Source organism: Eublepharis macularius, chromosome 4, assembly GCF_028583425.1.
Source record: "Eublepharis macularius isolate TG4126 chromosome 4, MPM_Emac_v1.0, whole genome shotgun sequence".
Classification (NCBI taxonomy): domain Eukaryota; kingdom Metazoa; phylum Chordata; class Lepidosauria; order Squamata; family Eublepharidae; genus Eublepharis; species Eublepharis macularius.
Window position 1 is genome coordinate 126,897,194 of NC_072793.1, and position 15,988 is coordinate 126,913,181.

General features: G+C 40.1%; 1 protein-coding gene across 1 annotated transcript in view; it reads left to right on the forward strand.

Moving 5' to 3' along the window:
- Nucleotides 1–15,988, forward strand: part of NR2C2 (nuclear receptor subfamily 2 group C member 2) — an 80,776-nt gene that overhangs the window by 54,492 nt on the left and 10,296 nt on the right. The window contains exons 10-13 of the mRNA XM_054976952.1: nt 488–665; nt 1,278–1,399; nt 3,180–3,319; nt 12,308–12,445. Coding sequence (XP_054832927.1) covers nt 488–665; nt 1,278–1,399; nt 3,180–3,319; nt 12,308–12,445 — 578 coding nt within the window. The remainder of the gene's footprint in view (nt 1–487; nt 666–1,277; nt 1,400–3,179; nt 3,320–12,307; nt 12,446–15,988) is intronic.

The window sequence follows — 15,988 nt, forward strand, 5'->3', positions numbered from 1 at the left end:
CCAGTGATCCACTGAGTTCAGCATTCTGTTTCCTACAGCAGTCAAACATGTCACCCCCCTAAATGCCAGACATGGAGGCCAAACTCTGTCCTCTTATTGCTCACTGGAAGAAGTGTAGTACCTCTGTACAAAAGTTGTTTTTAATCATACTGTGGTTTCTGCTGCCAGCCTATTCAACATTTCTTACTCAATTTTTAATGACATACTATTTATTATAAATAATAGGATAATTTTAAAAAAATCATTTGAGACATTTTATGACAGTTTCTTTTAATCCAAATACTCTTGATGAACAGTTAATGGTCATAATTTGACCTTTTGGAGGGTTGGGGAAGATTTTTAATTAGTGTAAATGCTGAAATTCTATTGTAGAAACTTTTGAAGTTTATCTGTAGATAGATGCATTAGTGATTGTATTTCTTTCCTAATATGTATGTTAATAGAAACTGGAGGAAACACATTTGATAGAGTTACTCTTTTATTTCAGAGCATTTGATACTTTGGCTAAAGCACTTAATACCACAGATAGTGCCGCAGCTCAGAATTTGGCAGATGGGATGGATCCCACAGGTGGTGGGAATATTCATGTAATCAGTAGAGATCAGTCTACACCAATCATTGAAGTTGAAGGACCCCTACTTACAGATACTCATGTGACATTTAAAGTATGTGCTTCCTTAATTTTTTTTTTGCCAAGCTGTTTGAGAGTACTTTATTTAAAAAGAAAGCAACCCTTTAGTAAATACATATAGAAAACAATTACAGTACCTATATAGTCTGTTAGCACTAATTTGTATGGAAGAGCAGTATATAAGCATGCTATTATTATTGTCGGGGTAGAGTATTGCTTTCTCCTCAAGTTTTTTTCAGGTCCTTCCTTCTTTGTATAATGTGTGTGTGAAACATGTCTGACTTCTAAGAGTATTATGCAGAGTACATTATGTTCTCTCTTTTTCAGTTTAAACTATAATGTAAAGAAAAGCTGCATAGCTTGTTTAAAATTCATTCAGATCCTAAAGATTAGAGAATAACTACAGAGACTTGCCAATATGCACTGCTAAATTTCTATTGTCATTATACTCTGTGGTTGGATGTTTTTTAAAATTAATTTTTTTAAATATTGACTATCAAGTGAAAACAAGGTATGTTTACATTCTATAGTAAAAAATATTGAGTACAGTATATATTGTATGTGGTATCTAAGACATCTATAAATGATTTTAAAAATAACGTATTAATATTGAGCTTCATACTTGTCCATTTTTGTTCTCATGCAGTTAACAATGCCTACTCCAATGCCAGAATACCTGAATGTGCATTATATTTGTGAGTCAGCATCCCGGTTACTTTTCCTTTCCATGCATTGGGCTAGATCCATCCCTGCTTTTCAAGCACTAGGGTAAGAATGGCATTTTCAGTTTTTTCTCTTAAGGAATTAGAGGAATCCTTCATGATCTCCATTAAATAATCATAAGTTCCCTTTGAAACCGATTATACTTACAGTTTGAGAGACAATAGAAAAAGTTCAAGATACATTCCCTGATTTCATTCACCCATTCATCCCCTTCATGGCTTGTATAGAAATACACTTAAATGGTTTGATCCACTAGAAATCTCTCCATATGGAAGGGATTTCTGTTGGTGGAGCATGACATTTTTGCCTTCCTCCATCCTTTCACAGCCCCAAATGCCTCCCCCCTATGCTGCTTCTGTGGGATAGGGACTCCAAGGGCCAGCATGAGAGGTGAGTTGGAGGATTTCAGTGGGGGGTGGGAAGTCAGTGAAAGTTACCCTCTCCCTTCTGGTGGGATCCAAGCCAGTGTGGTCATCTCCATACAGTGGTATTTGTTGTGGCTGAGAGCAGAGGGAACCATTTAATCTTCAGTAGGACTGACATTTATAGAGATGAACCAGTGTGGATAGAGACTGCTAGGTTGAGAAAATCTCAGCCAGTCCAGACCAATATGGTTTTGAATCCTGCAGGAAAAATAATGAACCTTACTGATGTAAGTAGCACCTGACCATTGGCTGCTATTTTCTGACAGGCTCCAGTGGTCATAATTTCAGAGCTCAGATTGGCCCAGAACCTCTGATGTACTTGGGGGTGGGGGCGGGGATTGCAAAGGAGCTGTTCTCTTTTTATGTACATGTGGCAGCCAGAGAACTTCCTCTGCACTTTCACCTGTTTGCTTCAGCCTACATGGTGGCAGGGGAAGCAAATAATCAGGTAAGGTTGTATTTTCCTTGGACAAACAAAGTCTCTCCACCCCAACCTCTGGGCAGTATTGTGCCTAACTAGCCTGCTTGCTGGCTAGTTGCACAAGCTGGGAGAGAGAGCGACTTGACAGATGCTGGGTTGGGAAGGGTTACATCACTAACTAGTGATAGTACAGCAAACCCCTGAAAGGAATATAAATCATAAAACTGATTACATCATATATCACTTTGGGCAGCATACAAGGTTCTTCTTTCCCTTTTTTATCATCACAACAACTCTCTTAATTTAGGTGTGGGGAAGGGAGGGGGTGAAGAGAGAGACTGAACTAATGTCAGCCAGTGAGTTCTGTGGCTAAGTACTTGGTTCTCCCAGTTGTAGTCTGACATGCTAACTGGAACACCACACTGACTCCTGAGTCAGCATGCATCCATATACATGACAAAAGAGATGAACAGAAAAACTTTATTAATACTCTGGCTGGAGTTTAACTAGTAATTTGTTTTTCAAATGTGTGATTGCAGATTGCTTATAATTTAAAATGTTCTTCTACCTACCAGAGCCAGTTGCAAAATGGTGGCATCTTATGATCCATATATTCTGGAAACATACCTATGCAAAAGACCCAAAGCCCTATCTTTGGAATGTTGGGTAATGACTGTTGGGTAATGAACTAGAAAAGAAACTCAGGGGAAGTAATTAGGACCTTTTCCATCCACAAAAGAGTTGGCATATTGTCCAGTTCTTCCGTCAATAAATGTATTGGGGAAACTTGCCCTTCTTCAGATTAGCATCTATTCTCAGGTGTTTTAATAGAGATAAATTGTACCACCAGTTGAAAATAACTTGCCTACAGTAAGTCCTTCACGTTGGCCTAATGTTGAGCACCTTATAAAATGAAGAATAATAATTTTAGACACAAAATATCATGTTGAGCTTTTTGATACTTTTGTAATTTTTTTAGGCAGGATTGTAACACAAGCCTTGTGCGTGCCTGTTGGAATGAATTGTTTACCTTAGGCCTTGCACAGTGTGCACAGGTGATGAGCTTGTCCACTATCTTGGCAGCAATTGTCAACCACCTGCAGAACAGCATACAGGAAGGTATGTGTGTTTAGAAATGTTTTTGAGGTCTTTCATTCTATGACTTACTAAGTTGCTACCTTATATCAAGAGGAGCTGTTTTCAAATAGGTGTGTATAAGATTATGATGTTAAAAGGTTTGGGGGAGAGAGATGCTGGAAAACATTTTTTAAAAATATTTTTCAGAAATATGGTTTCCTCAGCAACCAAGTATGGAGGAGATCTATTTATGGCTTTCCATTCTAAAGTTAGTCAGTTACTACCTTCATTGCACCAGTTGTATAAATACTGTGTGTGAAAAGCATCTGTGGTTGGAACAAGCTGAGAAAGAGAAGTTTATGTTTTTTGTTTCTTCATCCCGACATACAGCTAATGAATTTGCAAATGCAGATGAAATATCCAGAGTCCTGTAGAATTTCAAGTTCTTCACATAGCTGTTACATTGAGATGAGTGTGAAAACCTTGTCAACTTAGTAGGAAGAAAACACTACAATATCTCCTGCACAGATACTTGCTTCTTATTGTAAAGATAATCAGCTGTTGTAAAGTATTATTGACTCTCAGATTTTTATGATCTCAGAAAGGTAATCTGTTAAGAGTATACAATAATAGATGGTTCGTAGAAAACCAAACGTCTGATTGGTTGTACTAGATAAATGTAGATATGCTTCAGTTCACTAATGAGTATGACCTTAGTATTAATGAAGGAATCAGTAACAGATTGCTGTTGGAAAGCAGTCATGGGAAACAGAGATCCTAGATTGCAGAATCAGTTACATGGGTAGTGCAAAATGTTTGCTATATTGTAATGAACACTGGCAAGGTGTTCATATGAAATGCCTTTGTATTCCTGCCCATTTTCACCTCTGGATGGAACAGTCTATCCAATGAATGCTGCTAATCTGTGACCAACTGTGAATTTTTTCTGTATGGTGGGTCGGGTTTTGGATTTGGTTTTATTATTGCTCTTTGATTTGGATTTAGAAAAGTAAAGTTAGCAGTTACATTTACTGATTTAATTTGTTAAATCCTTTCAAACTTAATTATGATAGACAGGTTCCGCCCCCAAGCAAGGCCCTCAAAAACAGCATAACAGATGTAGTTCCTCTGGGCAAGGAGAGAGGCAGGATATTCAGAGGCCCTGGAGAGGTAGGTTTCCTGTGTTCGATTAAGTGTAGGGCTGCAAGATTTTCCAGTATCCCAAAATGGTTTAAGACACATTTGTGGGAACAGTAGACACAATGGAGTGATCACCTAGAAATCAAAGCATCACAATAGACAGAGAGGGTGATCTAGCTATAAATGTGAGATGTGCTGTGTTTTTATTCAGACAAGAATTTAGTGGTCCAGAGCATAATATAATACTTAGCATATTAGTTGTCTACTCCCTATAAATCAGAATAAACAGATAAATTATCATTATTCTGTAATCAAGTGAAATTAATGACTCATGACCTAGTATTGTTGGAATGCCTAATTTACGTAGTTTGGGAGCGGGGATTGTCACATTATGGTGTCCAAAAATACACAGAAAAGTAAAGAGCTATAGTTATTAGCTATACTAATCAAGGTAAAAGATTAGTACTTAAGTACCATAGTACTTAAGACATAAGATCTTAAATGACTTTCTTCAACGTTCACTTCGTATCCAGATTATTTAAAATGTGTTTGTTTGTTTATATCATATTTGTATTCCGCCCTCCCCACAAGCGGGCTCATGTAAATAACATATTCCTGTTGTTTTACGCAGCACTAACTTTATTGCCCTAACCTGGATAGCCCAGGTGAGCCTGATCTCATCAGATCTCAGAAGCTAAGCAGGGTCGGCCTTCATTAGTAATTGGAGGGAGACCTCCAACAACGATCAGGGTTGCAGAGGCAGGAAGAAAATCCCACTGGGGGTTACTATAAGCCAACTCTGACTTGAGGGCACTCTCCACTCCCAACTTTATTAATCAAGTATCACAGAATGAACAAAAGCAAGAAAATTTTATTTCATACTAAATATGACTCTTTTAATAAACCTGATAAATTTCAGATTTCTAATAATTGTGTGTACTCTAAAGGCCAATGTAAGATTTCTTTAAAATTATAGTATGGATTGGATTTTCCCTGTATCATTGTATTCTGTTATAGTCATTATGGTATTTTATTGTCTTACTTGCTTTAGCCTAGCATTCTCCCTATTAGAACCTCCCATTCTCCCTCTGAGGCAGAGGACATCTTGATGGGTGATTCCCACCCTCCATTCAGGAAGACAGGAACAAGGGAGTCACCCTTTCTTTCAGTTTCATTCCTGTCTCAAGAGGGAGAACAGCTTCATCCAAGCGCTACCTTGCCTTTCAAGGTTTTTCTTCCTTTCCTTCATTTCTACTTTCCAGAACCTGATTCTTGCCTTGTTTACTCCTTTCTACTCTACCTCCTTGCTGTTCTCTTTCTCTCTGTGCACCTGCTAGAAGGCTTGCAGGGGAAGTTTTCTCCTTCCTTCCTTTGTCTATGGCAGCCATTTCATGGCAAGACAGACTCATGGACCAGCAGAACATGCTTTTCCATCACAATAGGATGGAAAATCACGGGGAACGCAATAGATTCCTCTCCAAAGGAGAGTTGGGACCTGTGGTGGTACCCCAGGAGTTCCTAAATGTCATTAGACAGACTATTTAAAAAACCAAAAAAGCTAGCTTATCTTACCTCAGAAAGCCATGGCAGCCATTTCTGGCCTCACCAAAGTTGGCCACCCTGACAACAGACCAGGAGGTGGCTGCGGAGTGGTTTACCGCATCCAAAGCAAATCAATGGGTGCAGGACCCAGCAAGAGCACCAAATAGCAATGGCCCCATGGTCCAGTGCTGCTGATGGTCTACTTGTGAATAATGCTATTGGGTCTGGCACCACGATGCTGTCCCCCAATTTCCAAACTTGATTACATAAACTGAGACTGCCAATTTTTGTCAGAGTGCTGAGGGAAGGGAGAGGCCTCCCTCTGGTTCTTCCTCCAGGTCTCCCACCCCCCAAACGAGGAACTGTGGAAGAGACAATTTCTTACAAAGGGAATCCTAGCTGGCCCTCTGAGGCATCTAGAAAGGAAACCTATACCAGAAAAAGAAAAGGAAACTGAAATGTATGCAGATAGTGAAGTTTTTTCTCCCTGTTGGCTCCATATATGCCTACACTCCCTTTTTTCCTCCAGGGAATGGGGCCTGCTCTCTCCAGGGTTCTCTGTCTCTTTTAATCAACACAGAGTAACTTTATTCAGTAGAAACAAAGAAAAGAGCACAAGGCCTTCAGCCAGCTCATGCAGACATGAGTAAACCCTGGACTGGAGTCGAACTGCTCCAGTTTTTAGTATCCTGGGACCAACATAAAACATGAACCAGACTCCACAGCATTACAATTGCCTATGCTGAGAGAGAGTTCTCGCTGCAAGTGTGTTCATCCTTTCTCTGGATTCTTTCCCTGTATGATACCATTTTTTTAACAAGAAACAGTTCGGTGTAGTGGTTGGTGGGTTGGGTTGGGATCTGGAAGATCCAGATTCTCATGCCTCTCCCTGGGAGGCCTGCCTGTGGCATTGGGCCCATTGCATTCTCTAGGCCTGGCCTGCCTTGTGGGTTTGTTGTGTGGTTAGAATGGAAAGGTATGAAATGTTGTATACACCTTGGAGCCCCCACTGGGGCTGAAAGCTTTAGATAAACACAACCATCTTTCTACTCAGAAAGGGTGCCCCGGGGCAAGAAGTCCTTGATGCACAAACTTTCATTGAATTGGCTACTGGCAGGGCCTCTGCTGTAACTCTTAGCAAATATATTCTTTGTTCCAGTGATCATGATTGTTGTTGAGGAACTACAGATTAAATTGCACCTCATCTCTCCTTCACTCTCTGTAGACAACAAATGCTATAAACTGTTAGTCTACGTGAGAACCAGAATACTCTGTTGTAATTTTTCCTTTAAGCTACTGATGAACTGGTCATTATGACCTCTCTGCCATCCCCTTGAAGAGAGCATGAAACATGTTTAAGCCTATCCTAGGGCATAAAGGGTATGGGCCAAAGTGCTATGAATTGAAGCCATTGATCATCTCTAATAGTAATAGCATCCTTGTAGGAAAAGATAAAAGCCCAGTGGCTCCCTAAGAACTAATGTTTATTTGCTATGTGTTTTTGTGAGTTCAGTTTACTTTTTCAGATATCTGTGAGTTTCATAGTGACTGTTGCTGTGACTTCACAGAGACTCTGAATTCTTTGGTCCAAATAGACAGCACTCTTGTTACAGGTAAGTGCACCCCTCTTTTCTCATGCCTCCACTCCCCCAGGACAAGGGGAAAAGGAGTGTACACCATATTCTTTACAGTGCCAAAAAGAACAGCGATTGGAGGATGATACTAGACTTTAAAAAAAAAATATTCAACAAGTTCATCAAGTTGAGGCATCTCAGATTGGAGACGATGAAATCTGTCACAGAACTTCACTAATGGAGGGTCCATAGCTCAGTGGCAGATCACCTGCCTTGCATATAGAAGGACCCAGGTTCAGCCCCTGGCGCCAGTTGTTAATGGATCTCAGGGCTGACCTACACCAAAGGAATACCTTACTGTACCTTACTGTATGGAAGCATATCTCCACATTCCAATCTTGTTCAGGCACCGAAGACTCCTCCATTTCTGCGCAAGGGGGATGCATCTACAGTTCAGAGTACTTCCATTTGGCCTCTCCACAGCACCAAGGGCCTTCACAAAAAATTTGATCAACCCAGTGTAAAGCTAAGGGAGAAAAAGCATTCATCTACACACTTACCTGGATGACTTGCTGATCAGGTTACGCTCTGCATGCCTACAAGCTTACAGTTCCTGATCAACTTACAGAGAAGTTCTTTATAATCCAAACAGTGACTAGAACATCTGGAAGCCCTAATAGACACAACATGCAACTGTTTCTTCCTAATTGAAGCAGTGGCAAAGAAGAGAAAGATGTCGCAAGTGATCATCAAGGCCAGGTATTTAGTGATGACATTTGTGAAACTGATGGGTCTACTGATTCTGAGTGTTGACGCCTTCCAGTGAGGTTGAGTACATACATGACCCTTACAGACTTCAGAGACCCTTCCAACTACAAATTAAGAACAAGAAAGGTCTTTCCATTCAGTTCCCCCTCACAATAAAATAAATAAATAAATAAAATAATTTTTTAAAGCCTCATATGGACAACAACTATGACCAGCCTTCTGCAAAGAAAGCAACACTGCATTCCAGTAATGGAACAGGTTCCACGGACACCAGTTTGTCCAGATGGGGAGCAGCACTAAAAGATCCACCAGGGCAAGGTCGATAGTCCAGCAGTGAGACGAGACCCTCTGTCAACCTACTGGAGCTTTGAGCAATTTATCTAGCCCTACTACCCTTCAGACCACGAATACTAGACAAACACGTTCTAATCAGTACAGATAGCACGTTGACCAATTAAGTGGACAGATATTTCACCAGATGCTTCCATCTTGAGGCCAAAATAACCGATGCGTTGACATCACAGTGGCCAAGCATTCTGCTGTTTGCCTTCCAACTGCTCTGATTCTCCTGAAGCTAATCAGGAAGATAAGGGAACAAAAAACAAACAAACAAAAAAGCAGAAATCATAGTGGTAGCACCCTACTGGCTCCTGCTCCCACGGCTCTCTGCTGTTCAACAGCTGTCAACACTTCCACCACTGACTTCTCCAGTATCTCTGGATATGTTCCAGCGATACCAAGTTCCACATCCACACCTGGAATAACTACATTTAACCGCATAGAGAGTGAGCGAGACTCCCTCTCTTGGGCTAGGCTATTCTCAAGAAGTAACCAACATGCTACTAGCCTCTAGGAGACAGTCAACTAACAGGATATATAATGCATCATAGAAAGTATTCACAGGAGATGCAAAAGAAAAAGGAGTTAATGTCATGAAACCCAAAACCAGATCCATTCTATATTTCCTACAGGTCAGTCATTCAAGCGGTCCCAGAGCCTCAACCTTAAGATGTCAGGCCACAGTCTTAACAACAGTGCTGCCACACTACTAGGGTCTGAGTCTGTCCAGACACCTCACATATGTAGCTCCCTCTAGTGTGATACTCTGAAGGACAGCCACAGGTTCATCAATTTCTGAATTGGAAATTGCATACAGTTCTGTCTGCTGTTACCAGATACCCCTTTGAGAGCCTATCAAGGATATTCCTCTTAAGTGGCTGAGGATTTTGTACCTTACCGCAGTTACATCTGCAGGAAGGATATCAGCACCGGGTACCCTGCTAATTAGCTTGAGCTCTGTATCTTACACAAGGACAAAGTGGTCCTGAAAACAGATCCTATGTTCATACCAAAGGTGATCTCTCCCACAGATCACTGGAATTATGTCTACTATCAGTTGACCAAATCTTTTTCATCCCAAAGAAGAAATGTGGCATACTCTGGACATAAGACTTATTCTAAAAGCATTTCTTTATAGAAAAGAGCAAATCAGGAAAACTGCTTCCTTATTTATCTCTATATTCTCACCGAATAAAGGAATGAGGATGTCTAAATCTGCCATTAGCAGTAACCTCAAGGCATGCGTCATTGAAGCACACAAAATTCAAAAATTAGACATACCAGCTAGGATTACCACTCACTCAATACAAAGTGCTGCAACCAGCGCAGCATTTGCCAGACGTGCGACAGTTACGAGATTTGCAAGGCAGCTACTTGGTCATCTGTATCTACCTTTGTTAAACACTAGAAGCTCAACACTTATGACTCAGCTGATACAGCGCTTGGCAGAAGAATATTATAACGTATCTTATGACCAGATGACAATGACCCACCCAGAAAATAGGGACACTGCTCTGGGAGGTCCCATCAAAATGTCCTCCGCCTCAAAGGGAGAGCGGACCATTGGATACCGTGAAGGGTCCTTCTCTGAGGAAAGGAGGACATCTTGCCCCTCCCAAAATCATTGTCTTTTCACTCTCTTCTGCCTGACAAATTTACTTCCTGTCCTGTTGTTTCCCCTTAACATGTTTGTTACTAACCTTGCTCCTTGTTATTCAATTCTAGAGTGTTACATTCATAACTGTGACACTGTAACTGCCTTTGGAGTTGCCAAAACTGAAAGAAAGGGTGACTCCCACTAGGAAGACAGGAAGTAGAAAACTTGTTCCTGCCTCCCTGAATGGAGGGTTGGAATCACCCATCAAGATGTCCTCCTTTCCTCAGAGGCGAAAGACCCCTCACAGTGAATATCCAATGGTCCATTTTGTATTGGTGATTGAGAGTGCCCTCAAATCATAGCTGATTTATGGTGACCCCTGGTGGGGTTTTCATGGCAATAGACTGTCTCTGCAACCCTGGTCTTTGTTGGAGGTCTCCCATCTAATTACTAACCAAGGCTGACCCTGCTTAGCTTCTGAGATCTGACGAGATCAGGCTCACCTGGGCTATCCAGGTCAGGGCCTCATTTGGTATTCCCTGAGCATTCTTTTATTTTTAACATTGTCAGTATAATTAACAAAATGACGAAGAGTAAGTTGCAGGCTTATACCATATTCATTGGTATGTAGTAGGTTTCCTTGGAAGGTTAGTTAAAAATTATACAGATATTGAGGTGAAGACACTTATTACTGTTGATTCTAATCTGAAAAACTAAGAACCATTTCCAGGTTCAAGTAAACATAGGGAAAGTGAATGTCATCTAAAATAAAGGACTCTGATTAACAGAATTAGTTCACGAAATTTTTTTCTAACAGATGAAATAAATGCAAATTTCTAAATTATATAGATACAAGGAAAGTGCAGTTATTATAGCATAGCGTTTGTATTTGAAGTTGCTATATAATCTGTCTTGGCTACAAATTTGAATTTTCTCAGTTTTCTGCATTTATCTCTAATATCCCAAATCCTCTTTAGTACATTTGGAAGCTTCTGCTGTAAAGGTTAAAAATCAGTGGGCTTGTTCACACATAATATCAAGGTACAGTTTGGTACTGGGCTCATGTTCTCTATCCTTCCCTTGTGCATTCTGAGTCATTCCAGTGGTTCTGCAGCCATACTTGGCTACAACATCCAGATTAGCCAACTATGAGTTGCCCTCCAAACCAAAATTGAAAATCTCACTTTGAGATACCAGGATTTGATTCCAGTGGCACCTGTCCAATAGCACCTTAGACCAACACAGTTTTCAGAGAATAATCTTTCTAGAGCTGAACCTCTCTTCTTCAGATACATCAATATCTGAAGAAAAACCTCCCTTGTATCTGAAGAAGGGACATTTCACTCTTGAAAGCTTATACCCTGAAAATCTTGTTAGTCTCTAAGGTGTCACAGATTCCAGTCCTATTGTTCTGCTGCAGACCAACACAGCCACCTACCTGTAACTTGAGATAGGTTTCCAAATCTGGTCTGGAGGGGAAGCACACCCCATAAGTATTTAAAATTATTTTAAGTTTTTTGGCATTTTCATAATTTATACAAACAATATGGCAAAAAAGGGGTAACTGTCAGGAAATAAACAGGGAGAAATGCAGAAAAGAAAGAGGAGGGGGAAGGAATGAAGGCAGGAAAGGGGCCTGGAAATATTTTAAATCTCTAATAACTCTCAAAATGCCAGCTACTGTTACATCTCCCTTCTGCATCTTCTCTTTAATTACCAATCACAAACAATAGTTTGCCAATTTAGATGTAATTGTAAGCTATAGCTTACCTCTAAAGAGGAAATCAGGGAGCAAAGTTGAGCATATACAGGGATGTGAACTTGAGGCTTGCTGCCAAGCCATGTTTTAGTGTAATAGGTGAGTCAGCCCACTGAATAACTAGGCACATAGAAAAGCCCTTGTCCTATCCAGCAGTATGAAATCTCACAGTTGGACCTGTGACTCATGAGAAACTACAAGTATGAGTTGAGCCAGTTGAAAGTAGATTTAAATCTAAGGGAGTCTAGACATTTAATAACTTTCAAATATATTTATACTCTCTTAAGAGAATGTGTAATGTCTACTTGTAGATAAACTTTCTGGAGACCGAATAAAGCAAGTGATGGAACACATCTGGAAACTTCAGGAATTTTGTAACAGCATGGCTAAGCTTGATATTGATGGATATGAATATGCTTACCTTAAAGCTATAGTCCTCTTTAGTCCTGGTAAGGCATTTGGTGATATTTACAGTCACCTTCCTTTGTTGTCTTTAATATTGTGATGATGAATTTACAGGAGGTTAATCTTATGGCACTAACTGAATTTAAACCCATTGGTGATGACATTGTACTATTGTGTGGACTATGGATCTCTGAGAAGAAACTTTGTAACATATTTCAGTTAATAATGAGCTGATACGATCCACTGACTTTTAACACTTCATTTCAGTGTAGTTTATTTTGTCATATTTATAGCTGTACCCTTTCTTAGAAGAGGAATATTCTCAGTTCCCTTCTCTCTGTTTTCTTGTATATCACATCTAAAATTACTCAAACCGTGCAATATTTAGTAGTCTACAATACCATGATGCTTAAGAGCTGCTGTAGCATAAGGGTAGAGAATGTAAGGCTTATGGGTTGCATCCAGTATGCCAGTCATCTTCCTACAATATGCACAACTTTTTGCCGGTGCTGTGTGCTGTCTTGCCCACAAACTGACTGTCCTGGGGGGAAAGCCTTGGGAGGTGGCTAGTTGTAGCCCACAAGCTCTTAAATAGCATACCTTCTGCTAGAAGAACTATATGAAAGGCAAGGAGTTTTCATAGTTGGCTTTGACTAAAGGTTTTCAGCACTCCCATTAGAAAAAACCTATTGATTGGGGAGGGGGGAGGTTCTGTTTGCAAAATTATCAGTTGTTTTATGTTGGACTTGGACTAAGGAATGGTGAACAGAAATATGTCCTTTAGCTTTTAAAGTGGCTGAAAAGAATTTTTGTGTTAACGTTTTTTATTAAGACAATCGTCCCCCAAATGGTGGAAAATGCAAAAGTGACCTGAAAGTCTACTACTGTGTGGATCTACTTTCCAATAAACACTGAGAAAACCAAAGGTAAACAGGATTTCCCCAGCCCTTGTAATCAGTTCACAAGGACAATGAATTATAAAAACAGGTGCTGTCTACAAAACCGTTTAAATCCCCTGGGTTCTGATGTCTGAGATGGACTCTAAATCAAGTCAATAAATAGGATTCTGCTGAAGCTACTTTCACTATGGATCTATCATTTGACACTTAAATGGTTCCAAATGAATGTTTTCCTATATGAAAACAGCTTCCATACAGTGCAGTTTAAGGCCATCACCCATTGGTCACTTATTCTGACAATAAGTGAGATTAGGAGATCATAAAACTAGGTGAGGAATCAGATCTACAAGGACTATTATGTACCTTTTGAAATTTAAAAGTGTTCTGGCACATGACATCTCACAAACATTTACCAGTTGCATTCTCAGAGCATTTCTTTTACCAGACATTGATCAAGTAGCAGTGTGTTTATCCAAGCAGTCATACATCCCATGTAGTGGAACACTGGCTCAAGCCCATCCTATTTACCTAGCAGTTAAGAACAAAACACAGCTTTCAGAGGCAAAAAGGTTAATCTGTTGACCATGGAATATTTCCTGCCTCTAGCTAGGCTGCATGTTTGCAGGAGATTTCCTGCCCATGACCTGGAGAGAGGCAAACATCTTCCTCTCTTCCCTTCCTCAATCAGGATAGAGAAATATCCCAACAAGGAAATACTGAGCATGTCTGCCAGGTTCCCCTGTTTTCTTTCCTATATCATAAAGGTAGAGACAATCCAGTCTTCTTTCCACTCAGGAAAAATGCAGATGTTTGAATATGTAGGAATTTTTGAATCTTTTAAAATACATTTGGTAACTTTTTTTCTTGTGTTGCTGCATGGATAGTTCTCCTTCTGTCCTTTAGCAAGCTTCCAGGCTCTGCCTCTTCATATGTAATGTGTAGAACAGCACAGTTTGTTTAGAAATATTATATTCTACCTTTTTACTGTAGAATGGTACTCAAGGCAGCTTACAAAATAAAAAGTTTCAAATACATACATAGTAAAACAGGAACAGTCTGCCATACCAATCCTGTGCAGGATTACTCTAGCCTAAATCTCTTGAAATAAATGGTCTTAAACTGGAATCACTCTGCATTGGATTTTTCTGTAAAACATCACAGCATAAATATTATGTTCCCTGCTATTTTCTCTTTTCCTTCCTGTGCAGCCCCAATCCCTGTTTCCTGCTTCTTTCTCTCCTTCCCACCAACCACCAACCTACCTTTATCTAACCGCCTCCCCCGCTCCCCCCAGCCCCCATCTTCGATTTTCCCTCCTTCACTTCCCCTGACAGTCTGTTCTCAGGAAATCTCTGGCTAAGTTGTGTAGTGCCAGCTAAATCAAGGTTCATTTGCATGGTGGGGAACCTGGAAAGACTTGCATTGGGTACCTCACTTTCTCCTATATCTCTTCCCCACACTATTTCTCCTGCTCCTGGTAGCCTCCATATTCTCACCTTTCCCTGTTTCATTCTCTCCTTCCCACACATCAAACAACCTATCTTGTATCTGCCTCCCCCATCTTCACCAATATTTATCGTTTACATTTCATTTATATCCTGCTTTCCCCCGCAATGGAGATCTAAAGCAGCTTACATCATACTTCTCCATTTTTATCCTCACAACAGAGGGTCCTCCCTATGAGATAGGTTATACTGAATGTGTGTAACTGGTCAAAGTCACCCAGTGAGCTTCTGCAACAGAGTCTTTCAGATCTTAGTTTGAAATTCTGATCACTACACCACACTGTCTTTGGTGGGGTAACTGCTTTGAACAGTTGTGAGTAGCCAAGCCTGGGCAAATAATGCAAGTTGTGTGGTAGCAAGTTGCCCCGTGGTTGCTGCCAAAACTGTCTCCATGGGCCCTTCCTCAAAGGCCAAAACAGTCCTGGAAAAGCTCTGACACCCCTCTCCTGCCTTTTTCCAACAGAAACCTGGGCTTGAAAGCTGGCCATACTGTTGTGGTTGCCTAGAAATGGCTACTGGTCGGGGGCATTTAGTTCTTAAATTTACAGCCCTGCTTCTTTTATTTTGGGAAGTTTTAAGCTCCTAGTATATTAATTTAGATTTCACATGTTTTTGCAAACCTGTTGCTTTTCTCAGGCTTGTAGAAATATGTCTTGTCTGTTCATGGCTCCAGTCTCTTGATTTAAGCATTCATAGATTGGGCCATACTTGAAATTAGATATATTGATAATAATAATACAGAAGTGAGACTTTTTTAATGAACAGGAATTGTAATACTGATTTATAGCACTTTATAGCCAGTGTGCCACATATTTAGATACCCTTCTTTTTGATAAATGGCTGCTGTTTGCCAACAAAGCCTGACTTTTCTGAACTGCCAACTGCAAAGTGCACACATTATATTAAGAGTCAAATCAGATCTTTGATCATGATTAGTAACTATAGTAGTCTTTTTAATAGAGAGTGTGTGATGTCCACAACATTAACCTCATAATAATTCTATATTTGTTGAGAAGTTACTGATTGTAGAAATTAACACCAACTTTGTGGAAATGCAATCTATAAGTACCTAATTCGATAATTTTTCTTCAGTTTCTTTTATATTCACCATTCAGCATTTTAGAATGAATGACTGAGGTTTGGAATACTCTCCTTCCTGGGAGTAATCACCACTGAATAAAAT